The following is a 20,014-nucleotide window of genomic DNA, read 5'->3' as shown; positions in this document are numbered from 1 at the left end:
CTTGTTCTGAGTAGCCTACTTGCTGTGGAGAAGTATTTTTATTTGCTGTAGAGGAGCCTGCTAATAATAGGACCTGATTCACGTCACGTCTGCAAGTAAAGCCAATAATCAAACACTCCCATGAAAGTCCACAATTCCTCATAATATGGTAAATACACGCAGAACCTGCTACAATGTTATTTGTTTAACATTATGTTTAGACTTTTCAAAGTGCAGGTTATTCATTCAAAATCTGTGCTAAATAATATCCTAATTTGTCAATGCAATTTGTGCGGTTTCACTAATTTCAACATCAATAAACTAAGTCATAAAGAAATTATATTCAAAGAATTGTATTCATTTATTTATTTCCAGATCAGCTTTATCTTTGTCTGACCAAGTAGAGAGATGTACTTTGTGAGTGGACACAGTACAGATATTACAGTATACCCTCTAACATTTTGGGGATGTATCTGTCACAAAGATTGTGTAAGTAAATAAATAACATGTCCAAAATGCTTTATTGTTGTGAGTAGTGTAGGCCTATATTGTTTATACTTGTCCAATTCATTGAAAGTTATTAAGAATATATGATTAGCCATCTGATTAGGGAAGGTATTTTGTAATTAATGTGGCTATATTTTGTTACCTGAAGAATGCAGAAATCCAACATGTCCTGAACAATCCTTTCCTTCGCAATCACGATGTGTTGACAGATACTGTGCTCAGAGTAGTGCCCTCTCTTTATAAAGAGCACTGGTGTCACTTTTAGTGCTGGTATCTCAGGAATCCCACTGCCTCAGTTATTGCATTTGAGTGACTTTGATTTTATTCATTATTGCTTACAGTTTACAGAAAAACTGATCAAATGCAAAATTTACATAATACAGAATTGCATAGAAAATAGTGTGTGTATGCCAAAGGTAGAATGTGGGATGTAAAGAATAATGAGGCGTAGGCCTAGCTGTTGCTGTCTCACAAGTTGATGGATTGTGAGGTGTAACCTTAGCTGGGACGTTCCACAATCTTTATCGAGGGTGCCAATAATTTTGTGCCTGACTATGTGTAGGAGGTGTCTTTAATAATGGGGGTGTAGCTGTTGCTGTCTCTCAACTGGATGGTTTGTGAGGTGTAACCTTAACTCTTAACTCTTGTCTTATTTACATCACATTGTTTCCCTTCCTTTGTCCTTCAGTACAAATATAACCCAGTGAAATTCCTGCTGAGTGCCTTTCTCTGATTGAAGTGAACAGTTTGTGAAGTACATTGATATCTTATCTAGATTAGGTACTATATGTGTTTTATCAGAGATTAATCCTACCACCTGCCTGATTGTCCAGGTCATGGAAATGAAACTCTTTCTGAGAAGCATTCACTACAAGCGAAGAAACTTGGGGGAATGACAAGTAGCTGAGAATAGGAATGTCGATGCTGATCTTGAATTAATTTGGGGTAATAGGTCGTTTTCAATAACATGTCACAGTAAGGTGTAGAGCGTTCGATTTGCCTGCTCAAAATGTTTAGAATTACAGGAAATTAGCTTTTAAAATTGGAAAATATTCTCTCAGCTTCATGTCAAAATGTGTAGCATAGCAGGGGGGCTTGCTCGAACCTTGCGGTGGGCCTCGTGAAACGCCACGGTCTCTGATGACTAAATTAGGGTAGATAACGTTAGCTAGCATTTACATTTACGAAAAACGTAATGTTACATACATGGCTACCGATAGGTAACGCACAAAGACAGCTCACAGTGAGTGAATATATATTTTTTTGGGCATAACTTAAATTCCTTACTGTCATCTCTGCAGACCACGACTAACGTCCGATAACTATACAACGTCTTGAGTGGCACCTTTCGAAACCCACGTTTCTCATTGGTTCCTTTTGAAACTCCCACTCCATTCAAAACCCCCACTTTTCCTGAGAGATGTAGTGCTCTCAGTGTTGCCAATTTAGCGACTTTGTCGCTATATTTAGCGAGTATTCAGACCCCTCTAGCGACACATTTTCAAAAAAGCGACTAGTGACAAATCTAGCGACTTTTTCTGGTGTTACTGGAGACTTTTGGAGACTGACGTGAAAGCACGTATCGTTCTTACTCTTCTCAACGAGCAGCGGGTGCTGCCGTGGGCCCCACCCACGTCCCAAAGCACACACAGGCGGCCCAGTCCTCGCACAGCAGTCCCTCCCAGCTGCAGTCAGAGCAAATGTTCACCCCTCCGCGTCCAGACTGCAAATGAATCGCGCATGCGGGAAGCCGCCACTGTAAATGTAAAAAAAAACACAAATAAAAAAATAAAATAAAAAAAATAAGTTACTCCGCCAGAGTGTCTCTTTTGGATCACTTTTGCCGGTCCCAAGCCCGGGTAAAGGAGGAGGGTTGGAATTGTGACAGAAGAAAGTCCATTTGTAGTTGTAAACATATTTAGGGTGTTTTTTACTCACTTTTTGTCTCTCCTACAGCATCCATCACAATTACATGCACATGGCCAATTATGCAAATTAGGTGATGATGTCATTTAGCGACTTTTAGGACAGCCAATAGCTACTTTCCTTACTGAGGAGTTGGCAACACTGAATGCTCTGGGTTAAAGAGACCCACATCTCCGCGAAAACCGTTTTCAAGGGATTGTTAACTATTTGGTTGTAATATCATAACTCCTTGAAGAGCCTAGTCAGACCTATACATTTCAGATTATTCCATGCAAAATAATTGCGCACATTGAGCTCTAACATCAGAGTTATACAGCAAGTAACTGCATGATATTGGTAATGAGTAAACATCAATGATCATATACAGCAAGTAACTGCATGATATTCGTGATGAGTAAACATCAATGATCATATACAGCAAGTAACTGCATGATATTCGTGATGAGTAAACATCAATGATCATATACAGCAAGTAACTGCATGATATTCGTGATGAGTAAACATCAATGATCATATACAGCAAGTAACTGCATGATATTCGTGATGAGTAAACATCAATGATCATATACAGCAAGTAACTGCATGATATTCGTGATAAATAAACATCAATGATCATGTAATTTCAGATACGTGGGGTAGCCTCAGGATATCTCTCAATATTGGCCGTCATGAATTGGATATTTGAGTGATATAAAAAGTTAACTATACTTGACAACTATGAGTGGTTTTGCTAAATTTCCCATCTTTTGTCGGCTCTGCCTATCAAGCAGCAGAAGGGCGCATTTGCAGTGGTAACGTTACTGTTAGCTGATGTTTACTTTGCAAGCTACCGGTAGAAACTTTGTACAGTTGGCTAATAGTGGTAAGTGAACCTAATGTAGACCTACCTAGCTAAGTTAGCTAAAATGTTCCCCTTTTCAACATTGTTTTTAAGAGTGTTTAATTACGATTGCCGCTGACAGACATGGTATAAGGCTACATTGTTTGATGGATCACATCAAATTGGCTATCTATCTAAAAGATCACCGTCAGTATGGTTAGCTAACAAGCCAACTTTCAGGGGATAAACTTGCCATCTATAGTGGTGATGACAGTAGTCCGACAACTTTACCAGGACGAGGACTTGCCGATGTCAAGCTATTTCCCAAATCCTATAATCTCTGATGAAGCAAACTAAATGATGTTTGTTTAGCTTCACGTATCTGAAATTACATGATAATTAATGTCAACTGATCATGAATAGCATATAGCTACTTGCTGTATAACTCTGATGGAGATACATTTGCGTAATTGTTTTGCATGGAATAATCGGAAATTTGTAGTTCCGACTATGCTCAATAGATGAGGATATTATAACCAAATAGTTCTAACATTTATTTAACAATCCCTTGAAAACGGCCAACCTGGTCTCAGAGCATTTCGTATTATTCTGTACATAAATCCGAGACACTCAATTTAGTATGATATGTTATGTTTGGCATGGTTACATACAGTGGCGATTTTAGCATGTACATCTTGGTGGGGCAAAAAATAATAATTATGTGGGATGCATGCCAGCAAAGCCACTACACAACACTAAACAATACATTAATTGCACTATAACTGTGACAAATGGTGCCCACAAACTGTTAGGGCCTAGATAAAGCTGTCCCAACAGCAGAGTCCCAACAGCAGTCCATAAGGGGACGACAAGCAGATAAGAGGCAATCCAGAATTTCGATTACGACATTAATGAGCGAGCTAGGACGGACGTAGTCAATATTATTATTTGTTCAGCACTTTTGAAATGTACAGCAACAGAATTCAGAACATGGGCCGTTCTTACAGTGTTCTCCCTGTACACCAAGTCAGAACCGTAGGATAAATAAAGGAGGCATATAAGCAGACAATGAAAGCTCTTACAATATTCGATGATTACATTTGTCAAAAACAGGTTATAGGCTACATGTGCACCACCAAGTCAGATCAGTAGGCGAAATTAAGAGGTGAAAGTAGACCAAATTATTAGGGTGAGGCACATGGGCTACTAACAGCTTACTACACAGCATACACTTAGTATTACTTTCTTAGCTACAGTATACATTTCTCCCTGGAATATTACATCATTTATGCAGCAGCATACAGTACATTTTGGGACTCACCTTGCTGTGCTGTGCTGTGCTCACTTGAACAGGTGGCATGGTGGTCCTTCGTGGGCAAATTTTGTCATCAAACTTTGTCATCAAAGTCTGGCATTCTCTGGATTTATGGTGCTTTCAAGACAACTGGGAACCCGAGAGAAAAAAAAAGGTTGATTCATGATGACGTCAGTGATCTTCAGGTCGTAGCTCTAGAAAGAGGCCCGAGTTCCGAATTTACAATTCCAAGTAGGATGTAAGCTCAAAACTTATCAGCACACTATTCTCATGCTTAATTTCAAGGTCAAAATACGCATAGAGGGAAAAGTACATAAAAAGGGAATTATGTTTTGTGAAGTAAATAAGATATTGCCATTCCTGTCCGACAAATAATAACATTGAAATGACGTTGCTGTTTCAAGTTAAGTTTTATTAGTCATATGTACAGGATACTCATGGTATAGGTATACACTGTCCAACAAAATGCTTACTTGCGGGTTCCTTCTCGACAATGCAACAACAATAATAAAAAATAACAATTTGAACATAAAGTAATTGGCTCAGTAGAACAGAATAAACATTTTAGCATAAGTATAATACAGGAAGGCACATTTTATATTTACACATGTATCAGGGAAGGGGTGATTTGGGGGCAAGTGTTTAAATTGTGCAGTATTAGCAATAGTAAATAATAGTCTGGTAGCAGCAGTTGTGATGTGTGTGTCTGATGGCTTGTAGATAGAAACTGTCTCTAAGCCTGTTGGTGTCAGACCTCCAGCTTCAATACCGTCTGCCCAACAGTAAGGGAGTATGAACAGCTCATGGCTGGGGTGTGTGGGACTCTCTGGATGGGAGCACGGTCCCAGTGATGTACTGGGCCGTCTTCACCACCCGCTGGAGAGCCTTTCGGTCGTGGACCGAGCAATTCCTGTACCAGGCCGTGATGCAACTGGTCAGTACGCTCTTGATGGTGCAGCCATAGTATTTGGAGTAGACCCCAGATGGCATGCTACATTTCTTCAGCCGCCTGAGGAAGTAGAGGCGTTGTTGCGCCCTCTTGACAAGAGGGGTGGTGTTGTTGGTCCATGTTAAGTCACTGGTGATGTGGACGCCGATGAACTTAAAACTGCTGACTCTCTGCTGCAGTCCTGTTTATGTGGAACGGGGCGTTCCCTCTACTTCCTCAAAACAACAATCAACTCCTTTGTTTTGCTGACTTTGATGGAGAAGTTGTTGTCCTGGCAACACAATTCCAGTTCACTTACCTCTTCCTTAAAGGTTGACTCGTTGTTGTTGATTATCAGGCCTACAACCGTTGTGTCATCTGCAAACTTGATGGAGTTGATGTTGTGCAAAGCCACACAGTGGTGGGTGAACAGGGAGTACAGCAGACAGCTGAGGACACCCCTAGGGGGACCCCTGTGTTAAGAGTCATTGTGGAGGAGGTGTTGTTGCCAATCCGCACAGCCTGTGGTCTGCCCGTCAGGAAGTCCAGGATCCAGTTGCAGAGGGTAGTGTTTGGACACAAAGCTTGGAGGGTACAACAGTGTTGAATGCTGAACTATATTTACTCTTTTGAGAGTTTTCCTTACATCAACCTTGGGAGAGTGAAAACACCTAGTCGTCCGGAGCAGCGAGAGTCTTCCTGGATGGCTCGATATTGTCTGCATCGAAGCAAGCATAGAATGTGTTCAGCTCGTCTGGGAGGGAGGCTTCGGTGGGAACCACACAGCTGGATTTGCTTTTGTAGTCCATGATAGCCTGTAGTCCTTGCCACATGTGTTGCGAGTCTGAGTTGTCAAACATCGATTAAAGTTTGAGTTTGTATAATTGGTTTGCATCCCTAATGGATTTGCGGCGCTCGTACCATCTTTATCAGAAACACTTTGAAAAATCTCTACGTTGTTTTCTGGGGGGAAAGGTGTGCGTAACAAAAAGTAAATGATACAATCTTAAAACCAATATACAAGATCATGACAAGACCCTCTTCCTCCATCAACACAGACAAGACACACAACAACCCATTGTTTACTTAACATTTTATTTTCAATTCAATCAGTTTATTAGAGTTATTAACATAATTACATTGCTGTTATTGCTTAATAGATCATCTTAAGGAGACAGCGATGTCTAACAACGTATTACTGTTGTCAAGTTATTCATAGTTATTATCATCATCAATAATATCCATATTATTATTAGATTTGTTTAGTGCATTTTAAATAAACTACCAATGACCTGCAGCGGGAGGTGTCTCTTTTCCCCTTCCCCTTCCTAACTCTCCAACTTCAAGCCCCATTCAGTGTCGTCATCATCACCCCCCCCCCCCACACACACACACACCTCTGCCCAGAGAAGGTTCTGGAACAGATCAAGTCAAAAACCTGTAAAAAAAAAAAACATCAAACAGCTAGGTCCTGAATGATTCAAATAAGACATACAGTACCAAATCCTGGCAACAAGGTGCCTGTTATGCACGTCACCATCACTCTATTATAGTGAGTTCCTGTATTCTAAAAAGAGAACAGCCCAGGTCTGGAAACAGCCCTTAGGCCTTACCCCCTAGCCTAGGGCCAAGATGCTTGTGGAGATCTGAAAGGATCAGAAAGGTATAAGCAATATCGTAATAGCCTCACCATGTCGCCTGATAAGCTGGATGGATTGTTTGTACCTAGCCAATCCTTTCAGATCAGTGCCTAAGGGGTGGGGGCTTGGGCTGGTTTCTGGACGCGGCTATAATTCAATGCTGCAAACTATTCAGGGCATTTCCCCACAATAATATTTAGCGTAGAACTGATATAATATATAAATGTGTGTCCATTTTCTACCATACATTTCTATCTACCCAAGGTTTTCAGCTCTGAATGCACAGACACGCTCCCCATGTCTTCAGTGAAGCCCAGAGTAAGACAGGTCTGACAGCCCAGACGATCAAGATGAATGACCCATAAACAGTACTGGCTCCAAGTCACATCTGGAAATTGAATTCATATCATTTCATCACATCCAACCAAGTCTGAGGAACTACAGTACATTTAAATGTCACTTTCTCTATCTTTTTTTATTCAACTGATTGTAAGGACTCTTGGGTTTGAGGAGGGAGCCTATTAGTATTTATTTAATGCAAGTTCAAAGTTTCACCAAACTACCCTCAAGTATAACGTTACTCAAAGAATCTTCAATCAATATAATTTCCCCCAATGTCTTTAAGAGCAGTAGACAAAATTGCCCTCATCTTGTCTTAGTACGATGCTTTTGCACAATACAAAGTACCCTTCCAAAAAGTTCCAGAAACAAAACTCCTACTGTTTTTTATAAATAGATAACCTAGCATTCATAAAGTTAAAGAAACTAAGTTGTAGGTATTTACAGGACCGTTTCCATAACATACCTGCCTCTGCCTCCGTGAGCTGTGTGTGATGCCATACTCTGCCAGATAATACACAAATCAAAAGGGTCTCTCTGATGGTGGCAGTCGGGAGCATGGGCAGAAAGCATCTGCTCCCTTTCCTGACACACAGGCCTTATGGGAAAGGTGAGGGGGGGTCGGGGTCCCTTCAACCATCCTCCTTCATTGGCTCTGCACAACCATCTTCAGCAGGCAGCTGACCCTCTTGTCCCTCTCCATCTTCCTCTCTGCGACCTGCTGACACTCTGGGCTTGCGTTATGACATGCTAGGTCTCTGGGTTGGGGGTGGCCAGCAGGGGCACGTTGTCCCTCCTCCTCCGGCCCAGCGAGGGGCGTCGGTACTGCTCCCCGTCGGCCAGCGTCTGGGGCAGTGGTTTCCTCTTGCTCTCGGGCAGAAGCAGGATGGAGAGCACAGCCAGCAGAGCCAGGGAGGAGTACACCACGTGGTGAAGGAAGTAGCCATAGTGGTTGCGCAGGTCCATGAGCGGCGAGGTGAGCCGACCCACACAGCCCAGGGCCAACACCGTGCCAACGCCAATGCCCCTGGACGAGAGGCAAAAGTTCAAAGGTTAGTGATCTCCAAGAGGAAAGATCAGGGAAGAGAGATAACATGAGGATCAAGCCAAAAATGACACCAATTAATATGAATATTAGGCCGAATAATACGTCTAATATACGGAAGAAGTCTAGATGGGGAAGACTCGTGTGACAGTCTATGAGTTGCTGGTCCTTACCTGATGATGGTGGGCATGATCTCTGCTGTGAAGAGGACACAGAGAGAGGCAGCCGCCTGGGAGGAGAAGAGACCCATCACTGAGAACACAGTGATGGCCGCCTCACTGAGATCTGACAGAAGGATAGGAGGGAGAATTAACTTAGGACTGAACTCCACAGACTGACTGGCTGGCGATTACATCTGAAACTGAGACACGACTTTGACTTTACTGCCACGGCAGTGTCCTTCATGAACTGATATACCACCATTCAGCCACAAGGTGGTGCCATGCAAAAATAACCTGTGCTTCCTGTATTCAATGTCAATTCAGAAAATGATGGAGTCGTAACTACTTCATGGCATGTGGTCTCCTATGAACTGAATTACATTTACCCTCTGTATTCCAGGTGAGGAGTAGGTAGAATTTGGTCCCTAACTGTGTATTCCAGGTGAGGAGTAAGTCGAATTTGTCCCCTAACTATGTGTATTCAAGGTGAGTAGGTCGAATTTGTCCCCTAAATCTGTGTATTCCAGGTGAGGAGTAGGTAGAATTTGGCCCCTAACTTTGTGTATTCCAGGTGAGGGGTAGGTAGAATTTGGCCCTTAACTTCACTGGGGTAGGGGGCAGCATTCGGAATTTTGAATGAAAAGCGTGCCCAAATTAAACTGCCTGCTACTCAGGCCCAGAAGCTAGGATATGCATATAATTAGTAGATTTGGATAGAAAACACGCTAAATTTTCCAAAACTGTTCAAATAATGTCTGTGAGTATAGCAGAACTGATATGGCAGGCGAAAACCTGAGGAAAATCCATCCAGGAAGTACTATTATTTTGAAAGGCTGTTTTTCCATTGAAAGCCTATCCACCATACAAAGACTTAGGACCTAGTTCACAATCTCTATGGCTTCTTCTACATGTGGCCGGTCTTTAGGCATTGTTTCATGCTTTTACTCTGAAAAATGAGGGAGAAACAGCACTTTCAATGAGTGGACAGTGGAAATTTCCAGACATGAGTCCAGCGCGTGATCGGGAACGCGCCTTTCTTGTTTCTCTATTGACAAAGCTTTTGTCCGGTTGAAATATTATTGATTATTTATGACAAAAACAACCTGAGGATTGATTGTAAACATCGTTTGACATGGATTACTGAACTAAACGCACCAACAAAACTGAGGTTTTTGGACATAAAGAGGGACATAATCGAACAAAACAAACATTTATTGTGTAATATGGAGTCCTAGGAGTGCCACCAGATGAAGATCATCAAAGGTAAGTGATTAATTTTAACGCTATTTCTGACTTTTGTGACACCTCCTTGGTTGGAAAATGGCTGTATGGTTTTCTGTGGCTAGGCGCTGACCTAACATAATCGTATGGTGTGCTTTCGCCGTAAAGCCTTTTTGAAATCGGACACTGGTTGGATTAACAAGAAGTTTATCTATAAAATTGTGTATAATACTTGTATGTTAGAGGAATTTTAATTATGGGATTTCTGTTGTTTTGAATTTGGCGCCCTGCAATTTCACTGGCTGTTGTCGAGGTGGGACGCTAGCGTCCCACTGATACCAGAAAGGTTAAGCACTGACACAGGATTATATGTTTTAGTGGATGAAAACATATCTGATGGTTAAGGGACTATTTCTACTTTCTCCAAAGCATTATGCTAACCCTAACCCCATCTTTGTTTTGGTAAAAAGCTGAGGGATGGGCCTGGAGAAATGTAACCACTCAAATGCATAGACAGAGCTATGAATGCAAGGACTGACCATCAATGACATCAACATTATAGTTTTAACCATGTTTTAAGGTTATACAGTGTTTGTTTACAAACATTGAAGTAAAACAAGCTTATATTTTGGGTTCTGATGGGGTATGACAGTTGAATTAAGCTCATGAGGCATTTTAGTTATATTCTTAAAGAATCAATGGGTATAAATCATTAATTTATAAGTCCAAAAATGGGTGTAGTAACTAAGGATTCTACCTTGAACGCCAACTTACACTCCATCAGTCCGAGGAGAATCAGAGATGCCAGTCCTGTCATCGTCATGGCGAGGAGCAGGATACCACGTCGACCACACCTGTTCACGGTTGCCCATAACAACAGCCAGGCCCCTCCTCCCGCACAGACAGAGAGTAGATAGGTCCAATAGAAGCTGGGGGCAGTGCCTCTGACATCACCGCGGAACGAGCTGTAACAGTGACTAATGCCATGGGAAATGAACCTGACAGACAACAGGAGAAGATGGAGAGGGAGAATCATGGTCTGATTGGCAACTACTGTATGAATCCTATGGGTGCCAACCAGTAAAACCTTTATATTACACTATATGTTGCATACATACTACTATGTTTGGTTACCAAAATGTCGTTACATCTTATTAGTAAACGGTGTAGTTACTGTGTAGTTACACAAAGAAGTTAAACTTTCATGTACTGTATTTGTAATTGTATTTATTAGGGATCCCCATTAGCTGTTGCCAAGCCAGCAGCTGCTCTTCCTGGGGTCCAAACACATTAAGGCACTTACATTATATATAAAACAAAAGATAAAACAGTACATCATATAACATTATTACACCACTACATATCTACTACTGGTAGACCTACTACTATTACTATGTGTGCAGCTAATTAAAGTCTGACCAAACATGTGAGGGCAAACGTCAAACAGCACAGTTAGGTGACTTACGAGGTGAAGCCGAGCACACATATGTTTTTCCAGATGTTCCTGCTGTGTACGAGCTCTGGGAAGGACAGGTGTGGGCGAGTAGAGGGAGATAGCTCGGAGTCCAGCTCTGAAATAATGACAACACCACAAGTCACACTGGAGGCATCAGCAGAGAATTGTTGTTCTAATAAAAGTCATAAATCTCATGAAAAGACCCACACAAAAAGACAAAATGGTTCCCACACACCTGTGAAGCTCTCGTCATCCCTCCCTCTGTCTCTTCTTTCACTGAAGGAATTCAGATCAGCTGATCTCTCAGAGAGAAGGAGCCAGCGAGGAGATTCAGGAAATACCCCTGGAATACTGAAACAAAACAGACATTTTCATGCCATTTTCTCCTAGCTTCCTTCTAGGTTGAAGAAAACAACGGTTAAGCCATAAGGCATGAGAATCCAGGGATTACCGTGTGATAACTCCTGATTAAGGGCTGTTTAGGAAGAATTTTAAATAATGGGACCAGCGATGCTAGTTAGCTTCCACATGGAATTATTAGGTTCTTCAACCTAGGATCCATACCAAGCTATTCTCTCCCCTGGAACTGCAAAGTCCATATTTCATTTGCTCTGTGTTCAATTTACTATTTGCAATAAAAGGTCATGAGGAGTGTGGGAGGGACACTGCACCTTGAAGTCAAATGCTAATGGATTCTGACTTGAGCTAATGGCTGAAATCAATACAATGCCGGGATGCTCTCAGCAAGTCAGTTTGCATTTATGTCTTTAATGAAATGACTACCATATTCCCCTTTCCATTGTCCATAAGCTACTATCCCCCAACACACACACACACACACACACACACACACTCACCCATAGGTGAGGAACAGAGAGAGCGGTGCAGCCCCAGTTCCAAGTAAGCCTCTCCAGGACTGGTAACCCAGAGCAAAACCCAGCAACAGCAGCTCCCCAGCAACTGTAGTTAGTCCTGCCACCATGGTGACTAGCAGACGTAGTGAGGGGTCACAGAGTTCAAGACCTGTCAATCAAACACACAAGACAAAACAATGAATGATTACAGACACAACAATGCTGAACAATTAGTAAACAAGTTTGGTCTTTAAGTATACTCAAAATAGTTTTAAGATGCTATTGTCTGTGTGGTGTCAGGTTTCAAAAGATCAGCAGTGGTCATCATGGTAGTAGTCTTTTGATGCTATTGTTAGAGCTTTTTGTACTATGGCTCTGTGTTTTGACCAATCATGTGACATGCCTGGATTTGAACTTTTCTTTTTTTATCAAACTGTCCCTTTTTTCTCTATATGTCAGATGGTCCAGCACCATCCTCAGAAAATTGCTTTCATTTTTGGAGTTATTCTCATTTCTGGATAAGGCTTGAAATACAGAATAAAATCATGATATGTCACATGACTGCGCAATACACATGGCCCTAACTATGACACCAGTATCTGAGACTACTTACATGTGATGTGAAGGCCCTAACTATGACACCAGTATCTGAGACTACTTACATGTGATGTGAAGGCCCTAACTATGACACCAGTATCTGAGACTACTTACATGTGATGTGAAGGCCCTAACTATGACACCAGTATCTGAGACTACTCACATGTGATGTGAAGGCCCTAACTATGACACCAGTATCTGAGACTACTCACATGTGATGTGAAGGCCCTAACTATGACACCAGTATCTGAGACTACTTACATGTGATGTAAAGGCCCTAACTATGACACCAGTATCTGAGACTACTCACATGTGATGTGAAGGCCCTAACTATGACACCAGTAGCTGAGACTACTTACATGTGATGTAAAGGCCCTAACTATGACACCAGTAGCTGAGAGTACTCACGTGTGATGTAAAGCGTGAGGTAGACACCAGCACTAGCAGCAGCCAGGCAAAAACGCATGACAATAAAGAATGGGGGAGCGGTAGAGACGCACACGAGCACGCCAAATACCACCGAGAGGGTCAGAGAGGTGAGTAGTGTCTTCAACCTGCCCAGTCTGAAGAAAACATAGAGAAGAGAAGATACAAAGCTCTGTTTTAGTAGTGCATAAGCACTGGCCGGTTTCATGGAAATTAAATCCAGATATAGGCCTCTTAAAAACAGAGGTTTAAAAACCAAGTTAACAGTCCTGGTTTATGGAGTCCAATATTAAGCCAGTAAATAACCAGGGTCGTTTCCATGTAAATACATCGTTTTTTTAGGGACATCTAGTCTAGAGTCTAGAAATATATGTAAACGATGTTCATTCAACCACATTTCTTGATTCAAGTGCAGCCCAGGCCTGAGTCTGGATTGAGGTGCAGCCCAGGCCTGAGTCTGGATTCAAGTGCAGCCCAGGCCTGAGTCTGAAACTGTCGTCGAAAGCATAATTCGATGATCTTAATGAACTGAATCATGATGGCTAATTACATTTGCTTCATCTCACTTTAAATCCTCAAGAGGTCTCCTCCTCCCAGTCTAACCCTTTGTATTTCTCAGCTCGTCTCACCTGTCAGCTGCAAAGCCCAGTCCCAGGCATCCTGTCAGCACGCCCAGGATGAAGGAAACCTCTTCGACTGGGACCAGCCAGTACTGACCACACACCAAATCCCACTGGGAGAGGAGAGGAAAACAATGAGGTGGGAAACCAACAGAAGAATACAGAAAGGGAAGAGGCAGTTAAACATTTTATGTTATGCACAATCACTCCATCGATAGGAAATTTTTCCAGATCATACAGAAAGTAATTTCAACCAAACTACAGTATATTTAAATGTGATTTCAATAATTTCCTTTCAGTGTTTGTAATGACTTGAGCGTGACTTTGTTATTACATCTGAAGAGCTCTGCATTTTCTACTGTTGAAAGCTAAGTGATTATAATTATCTACAGAGATATCATCGTTTTTGGGCAGTCAGGAAGCTGCTGCTAACAATACCTTATGTCATTAGAACCTATGCAGGGACGCATAAAAGCCTGTCAAATACTATCACTCATCCTCACTGGTCGGCATAGCTGCAATGTATGGTAACCTCACAAATGAGAGCATAGCGGATAAGGTGCTTGGTTTGGGACAAAATAAAAAAATGCCAAACCTGCACACAAACAAGTTCACAAACTGCCCAAACCGGTTATAAACATGACTCGAAAGCATTATAATGCCCTTGGCCAAAAGCTTTGCCTTGCATTGTTTCCCCTCTTATAGTAAACGTCCTCATGTCAAAGGAGCATATAGGCTGACATGGTGTTACAAGGCAGCTGCTTAAAGGCGCTTAGTTCAGTATTCCACTGAAGCCTTATTGAATAAAGGCGTGTACTGATCAGAGCTTTTCTGGCCTCCATGAGAAGTTGCTGAAGAAGCACCGTGGTGTTATACTGGTGGATCATGACAAGGTAAAAATACACTCTGAAACCAACCACTGAATCAGGCCTTGTGTCTATGAAGAGTAACTGAATGATATTCCTGCCGTCTATAGGTGCACGGAAACACCGCTGCAGTAGTCTGTCTCTTCAGTTAGAGTGACTCCTTGAGACCAGTGTATGTTCAGTTAACCACAGAGGGCAACAGGCCCACAGAACAGTTTACAGAAGAAGCATTGGGTATGCCACCCGCGTCGCCACGCATTGGAATTCAAAACAAATAGAGCGTCGGTCCACAGCGGGCCGATTGAGAGCTTAAGACCTCCATGGAAAAATTGGGTGTGGTGGACATTTGTCAAGAGTTCTGCCAAAGACATTAGGCCTGGTGCGTCATAAGGCATTGTAGAACAAGTACACACATCAGTAAATGAGGAAAGGCAGGATAAGTTTGGTTGTACATTTCCCATTACCTCCCTCTACGTGACTGTTTATAACATAGGCCTACTTCATCAAAACTGTGTTAATGGTGAAAGCGTTTTTTTACCGTTGCCGTGAATTTGACAGTTACTTACTGGCAGCTCATTGGCAAGTAAGTTTTATTTATTTTTTCATATTACAGTACACCTACTGTAATCTAATTACGGTATCAAAGCAAGTACCGTGTAATGACACACAGTACACTACTGTAAAATGTATTGTATTATACTGTGAAAAAAGTCAATACAACTGTAATCGGAATGAATGGATCAATGGATGAAATTCATTGAGGGGAGGGGTTTGTATTTCACAGTATTTTAATGTAATTACAAGGGATACACATTACAGCATATCTATAAATATGTGGGGTATTATATCACTTGCACTTCTAGAGGCCTTAAAACTTATTCGGGATCGGTGTCTCATCCACGGGACGGTTGAGATAATGTAGGCTAATGCGATTAGCATGAGGTTGTAAGTAACAAGAAAATTTCCCAGGACATAGACATATCTGATATTGGCAGAAAGCGTCAATTCTTGTTAATCTAACTGCACTGTCTAATTTACAGTAGTTATTACAGTGAAACAATACCATGCTATTTTTTGAGAGTGCACAGTTTTGAACTGTTATTAATAAACAAATTAGGCACATTTGGGCAGTCTTGATACAAAATGTTGAACTGAAATGCAATGGTTCATTGGATCAGTCAAACTTTGCACGTACACTGATGCCATCTAGTGGCCAAAATCTAAATTGCACCTGGGCTGGCCTTTCTCTTGCATTTCAAAGATGATGGTACAAAAAAAATACAAAAAAATATATATTTTACCCAATCTAATGTGTTATATTCTTCTACATTCCTTTCACATTTCCACAAACTTCAAAGTGTTTCCTTTCAAATGGTACGAAGAATATGCATATCCTTGCTTCAGGGCCTGAGCTACAGGCAGTTATATTTGGGTATGTCATTTTAGGCGAAAATTGAAAGAAAGATGCGGATCCTTAAGAGGTTTTAACAAAGGCTTCCAAAATGACAGTGACTACAGGGCAAATCAGACCAAAAGAACATGTTAAAATGCTCAACCATTTCATGTTTAAGACTTGCTGCCACTCCAATTATGCCCCCTATACAAATTGATGGGGCACTATAACCACATAGGACTTAAATTGGTACAGCATTCTCACTAACGGGTGCAACAAATATAGCCTCTTACAAGGCACGCCTCTAAATATGTTAATATGTTAATAACAACAATACCATGTACACACTTTTGGTCAAAAAGGTTTTTGGCACTCCAAAGATACGGTACGTTACTGTATTCTGTTGGGTGGATTACAGTACCATTCGAAATACAGCCATTCTTACCCAGCCCACAACATTTTCCCATAATACACCAGAATTTACAGTATGCTGCAGTTAAATATTTCTGAGTATTTTACTAATGCTAATACCAAAAATTACTGTATAAATTACAGTTTTCTGTTACAGTGCATGTAAGGGTATCAGAACTTCACTGAAGAATGCATTATATCATTGTTAAACAATCATTCCCTGTTCCACTAGGAGCCACTTGGATTCTGAGACCGCGAATTACAAACTAATCAAGAAAACAATGAAGCCGACAAAGTTCCTTGAGGTACCTCAGTAACAATGTTAATCCTCAATCCTTCTGTGACGTTGTAGTCCCAGCCAGCTTCACAGTTTTCCACCCCGGACTGGGAACCGTTGATATACTGCTTGCACTGAGACAGCCCCCCGCTGTCCCCCACTCTGCCCCCCTTCTCCCAGGGCAGAGTGGTGTTAAGGATCTGGGCGGCAGGCAAGGGTCCCGGGAGGCGGCAGTGGTGGGGTGAGGTGAGGGTAAGCAGGGCGTCCGAGGAGAGAAGGAAGGCCAGGAAGAGATTGGGCAGGATGGAGAGACCGATGAGCATCCTCTGCTTCTTCCTCCCCAGGGCCAGGACCATCACCTCCCCTGTGGGAGGCAGGGAGGGGGGAGGTGGGAGGGAGGAGGAGGGAGTGGGAGACGAGGGAGTGGGAGAGGAGGGGAGGGAGGAAGGGGGAGGCGGACAGGGGGAAGGGGAGGGGAGGGGGGACTCAGGTGATGTCATGACTGAGGTCCAGAGAGGCTGTGGTCACTTCTTAGACGGACTGGGAAATATCTGTGGTGGGAAAACATACACAAATATTGACAAGCTTGGATTCACCATTACTACTTTCTCCAAAATATATTATTAGCTACAGTATACAGTTCACTTGCAGAATAAGAAGAAATAGCTCAGTGAATGGATCTTATTTATCTACAGACTTGAACAGTCAGTTTTACAACTGTCATCGTGCATACTTAATTAATCATAAAGCCTGGTAAATGATATCTCCAATCAATCCCATAAAAGAGCCTAGAGGGAGCAATACCAACCGCATGACATAATGTTTAGCCAATTATTCAATTGGTGGACATACCCATTCTATTACTGGATTTAAAAAAAGACATGTTTTTATCTGTAGCATGACTATACACGTGTAAGAAATACGTTGTACAGCTGTATCCTATCGCCCAAGATCATGGAAGGTTTTATACTATCACGTCTATACTATCAGCCATAAGGGCATGGTCCATTATACTGGGCTACTGCTAAAGGAATGAAGTTACATAATAGGTTTTTCAGACAGGGGAAAGTACTGCATTGAAGGAAAAGAGCGAACGCATATTTTAAGAGGTAACACACAGCAACACACACAAAGCACCAGAAAATAAAAATCCCTAACATTATTGTGTAACATTGTAACATGAATATAACTGACATGGTGGTGACATAATCGGTCACTGAAACAAACGCACGCCCGCATCTGCCCGGGGCAGACAGCGAAACACATTATTTTGTAAATATACAATATTGTCAGAGACTGCGTGCCATGGGGACAGTTGCAGCAAAACGAATGACGTACCCCTTTCCAGTTTTATTATAGTCGTCGGATATTATAATAAATCCACTGGGTTAACGATTGCCCATTGTCACTTTCCAACGTCCGTTTTGGTAAAGCCAAAACATTGAAGGGGATACCGGGAACAGTTCCGAATTGAGTTGAAATTTCACCGCATTCCCTTAACTCTTCCTATGCGTCTTCACTCTGCCGGCTTTGGCTATTATTCCATCCGGTGACATATAGGCTTCTGTCCCGGGGTAGTGTTAGATGAAGCACTGGAAACTAAAGTCCTGTCAGAGAAGACAGCAATCCGTTTTGCTGTATTGGCAGAAAGGTTGATGCTCGACTTCTACCGTCCCTGATTTCTAACGTTGTTGCTCGACCGAAGTTATGTCCGCCGACATGAAACAAAGAAATTAAATATTAAATGATTATTTCTGACATCATCTTAAAGGGGACGGGTCACATAACTGCTGGCTGGCTGGCTGAACAAAGCGAACCGATCATTTCTGTCTCTGGGACAAAGAGGGGATGGAAAACTGCATTGGTAGAAGCGATCTCCAGACTCGTGAGAAATCGGGTGTAATCGTTGAGGAGACGTCCCCAGCTTTCACTGCAAATTGAGTCATCTGCCGCATGGTGGGGCCATACATCATAGATTATTCTCAAGGTTGAAAGAGCGCGCATTGTGCGTTGTATTATAAATGGACTGTCCAGATTATTTTGTCATTTGCATGGAGAGCATATTGTAGATATTCCCTTCGTGCCTCTACCCTTGGGCACACTGTGCCGTCCTACTTCTGACACCAATGTAGCAAATTCAGGGGAGTAGCCTGACTAGGACTCGAACACAGGTCCCTGCGATTGTCCATCCAAAAACGTACACTAAGACGTCTGAACCTCTTGAAGATATCATAAAGTGCTCATTAGGTCATGTAATTACCCGTTCCTTCTTTAAGTGTGTCCCCTGCTATATAAATCACTTAGGATCATACCGTTGGTACACGCTTTTGATGGCTGCACTGGGGTCAGAGCTGGTCCCTGACATTCTGCTGCCATAGGTGAAACCAAAAAATGCCTCTCCCTGCAAAACTAGAATAGTCCCAGTAAGCAAAATTAAGTTGAAAAGACGTCTAATATGGATTTTCTGTACGTTGAAATCAGGTACATTTTCGGTTCTGAATGAAAGTTGAAAATATGAATTTTCCGGATGTTGAAATCAGGCTCATTTTTGGTTCTGAATGAAATGTAAAAACAAGTAATTTATAGATATCTATGTTTGGGCCAAATCATGGCTTGTCCAGACCGGACAAAATCTGAGCCAAACAGATTTGGCCCGCACCAAAAACCAATGTCTGTGGATGTGGAAATCAAGGCCGGTCCGGAACTGCACCAAAAAAAAGATGTCCAAAAGGCGTCAGAGTCGGTCCGTGCTTAATGAGTTGTAGCCTACAGTGTTGCCTGAAATGTAATTTTATGAATGCCCATCTATGTGGTAAACCTACCGTTTGTAAAACACCGAAAAATGACATCAGGACAGGACTAAAAAAAGATGTCAGCTCATGGTGGCGCAGCAGTCTAAGGCACTGCATCACAGTGCTTGAGGCGTCACTACAGCCCTGGGTTCGATCCAGCTTAGGGGAAGGTTTCGCTGGCCGGGATTTCCTTGTCCCATTGCGCTCTAGTGACTCCTTGTGCCGGGCCGGGTGCCTGCAAGCTGACTTGGGTTGCCAGCTGGATGGCGTTTCCTCCGACACATTGGTGCGGCTAGCTTCCGGGTTAAACGAGCACTGTGTCAAGAAGCAGTGCGGCTTGGCAGGGTTGTGTTTCAGACACATGGCTCCCGAGTCCGTAAGGGAGTTGCAGCGATGGGACAAAACAGTAACTACCAATTGGGGAGAAAAAGGGGTAAAAGT

The 20,014-nt window shown here is 42.2% G+C and overlaps 1 protein-coding gene across 3 annotated transcripts; it reads right to left on the bottom strand.

Moving 5' to 3' along the window:
- Positions 1 to 6,551: 6,551 nt before the first annotated feature.
- On the bottom strand, positions 6,552 to 18,657 carry LOC106579614 (solute carrier family 22 member 17). Of its 3 annotated transcripts, XR_006760806.1 has the most exons (11): positions 18,120 to 18,652; positions 16,814 to 17,332; positions 13,844 to 13,947; positions 13,197 to 13,351; positions 12,195 to 12,360; positions 11,573 to 11,688; positions 11,347 to 11,452; positions 10,656 to 10,879; positions 8,673 to 8,784; positions 7,921 to 8,481; positions 6,552 to 7,503 (listed from the first exon to the last, which is right to left on the bottom strand). XR_006760806.1 is itself a non-coding variant. In XM_014159701.2 (10 exons), exons 2-10 carry the CDS (start codon positions 17,279 to 17,281, stop codon positions 8,205 to 8,207), a joined length of 1,728 nt encoding a protein of 575 aa, XP_014015176.1. In that variant the 5' UTR covers positions 17,282 to 17,332; positions 18,120 to 18,652; the 3' UTR covers positions 6,552 to 8,204. The 3 variants fall into 3 exon arrangements, 1 of the variants encoding a protein (XP_014015176.1); XM_014159701.2 differs by having other exon boundaries at positions 6,552 to 8,481; XR_001322692.2 differs by lacking the exon at positions 6,552 to 7,503 and having other exon boundaries at positions 8,203 to 8,481; positions 10,639 to 10,879; positions 18,120 to 18,657.
- Between the last annotated feature and the right edge of the window lie 1,357 nt (positions 18,658 to 20,014).

The sequence above is a fragment of the Salmo salar genome, chromosome ssa19, assembly GCF_905237065.1.
Source record: "Salmo salar chromosome ssa19, Ssal_v3.1, whole genome shotgun sequence".
In the NCBI taxonomy this organism is placed as follows: Eukaryota; Metazoa; Chordata; class Actinopteri; order Salmoniformes; family Salmonidae; genus Salmo; species Salmo salar.
This window is presented reverse-complemented; position numbering and strand designations above follow the sequence as displayed.

What these genes read in the sequence shown, in the direction of transcription:
- LOC106579614 (XM_014159701.2), bottom strand. Translation starts at nt 17,281, where the DNA reads ATGACATCACCTGAGTCCCCCCTCCCCTCCCCTTCCCCCTGTCCGCCT. An exon ending in GGATTAACATTGTTACTGAG is followed by an intron (nt 13,948 to 16,813) that starts GTACCTCAAGGA and finishes CTCCTCTCCCAG; the next exon opens with TGGGATTTGGTGTGTGGTCA. An exon ending in TCTCTGTTCCTCACCTATGG is followed by an intron (nt 11,689 to 12,194) that starts GTGAGTGTGTGT and finishes GTTTTGTTTCAG; the next exon opens with TATTCCAGGGGTATTTCCTG.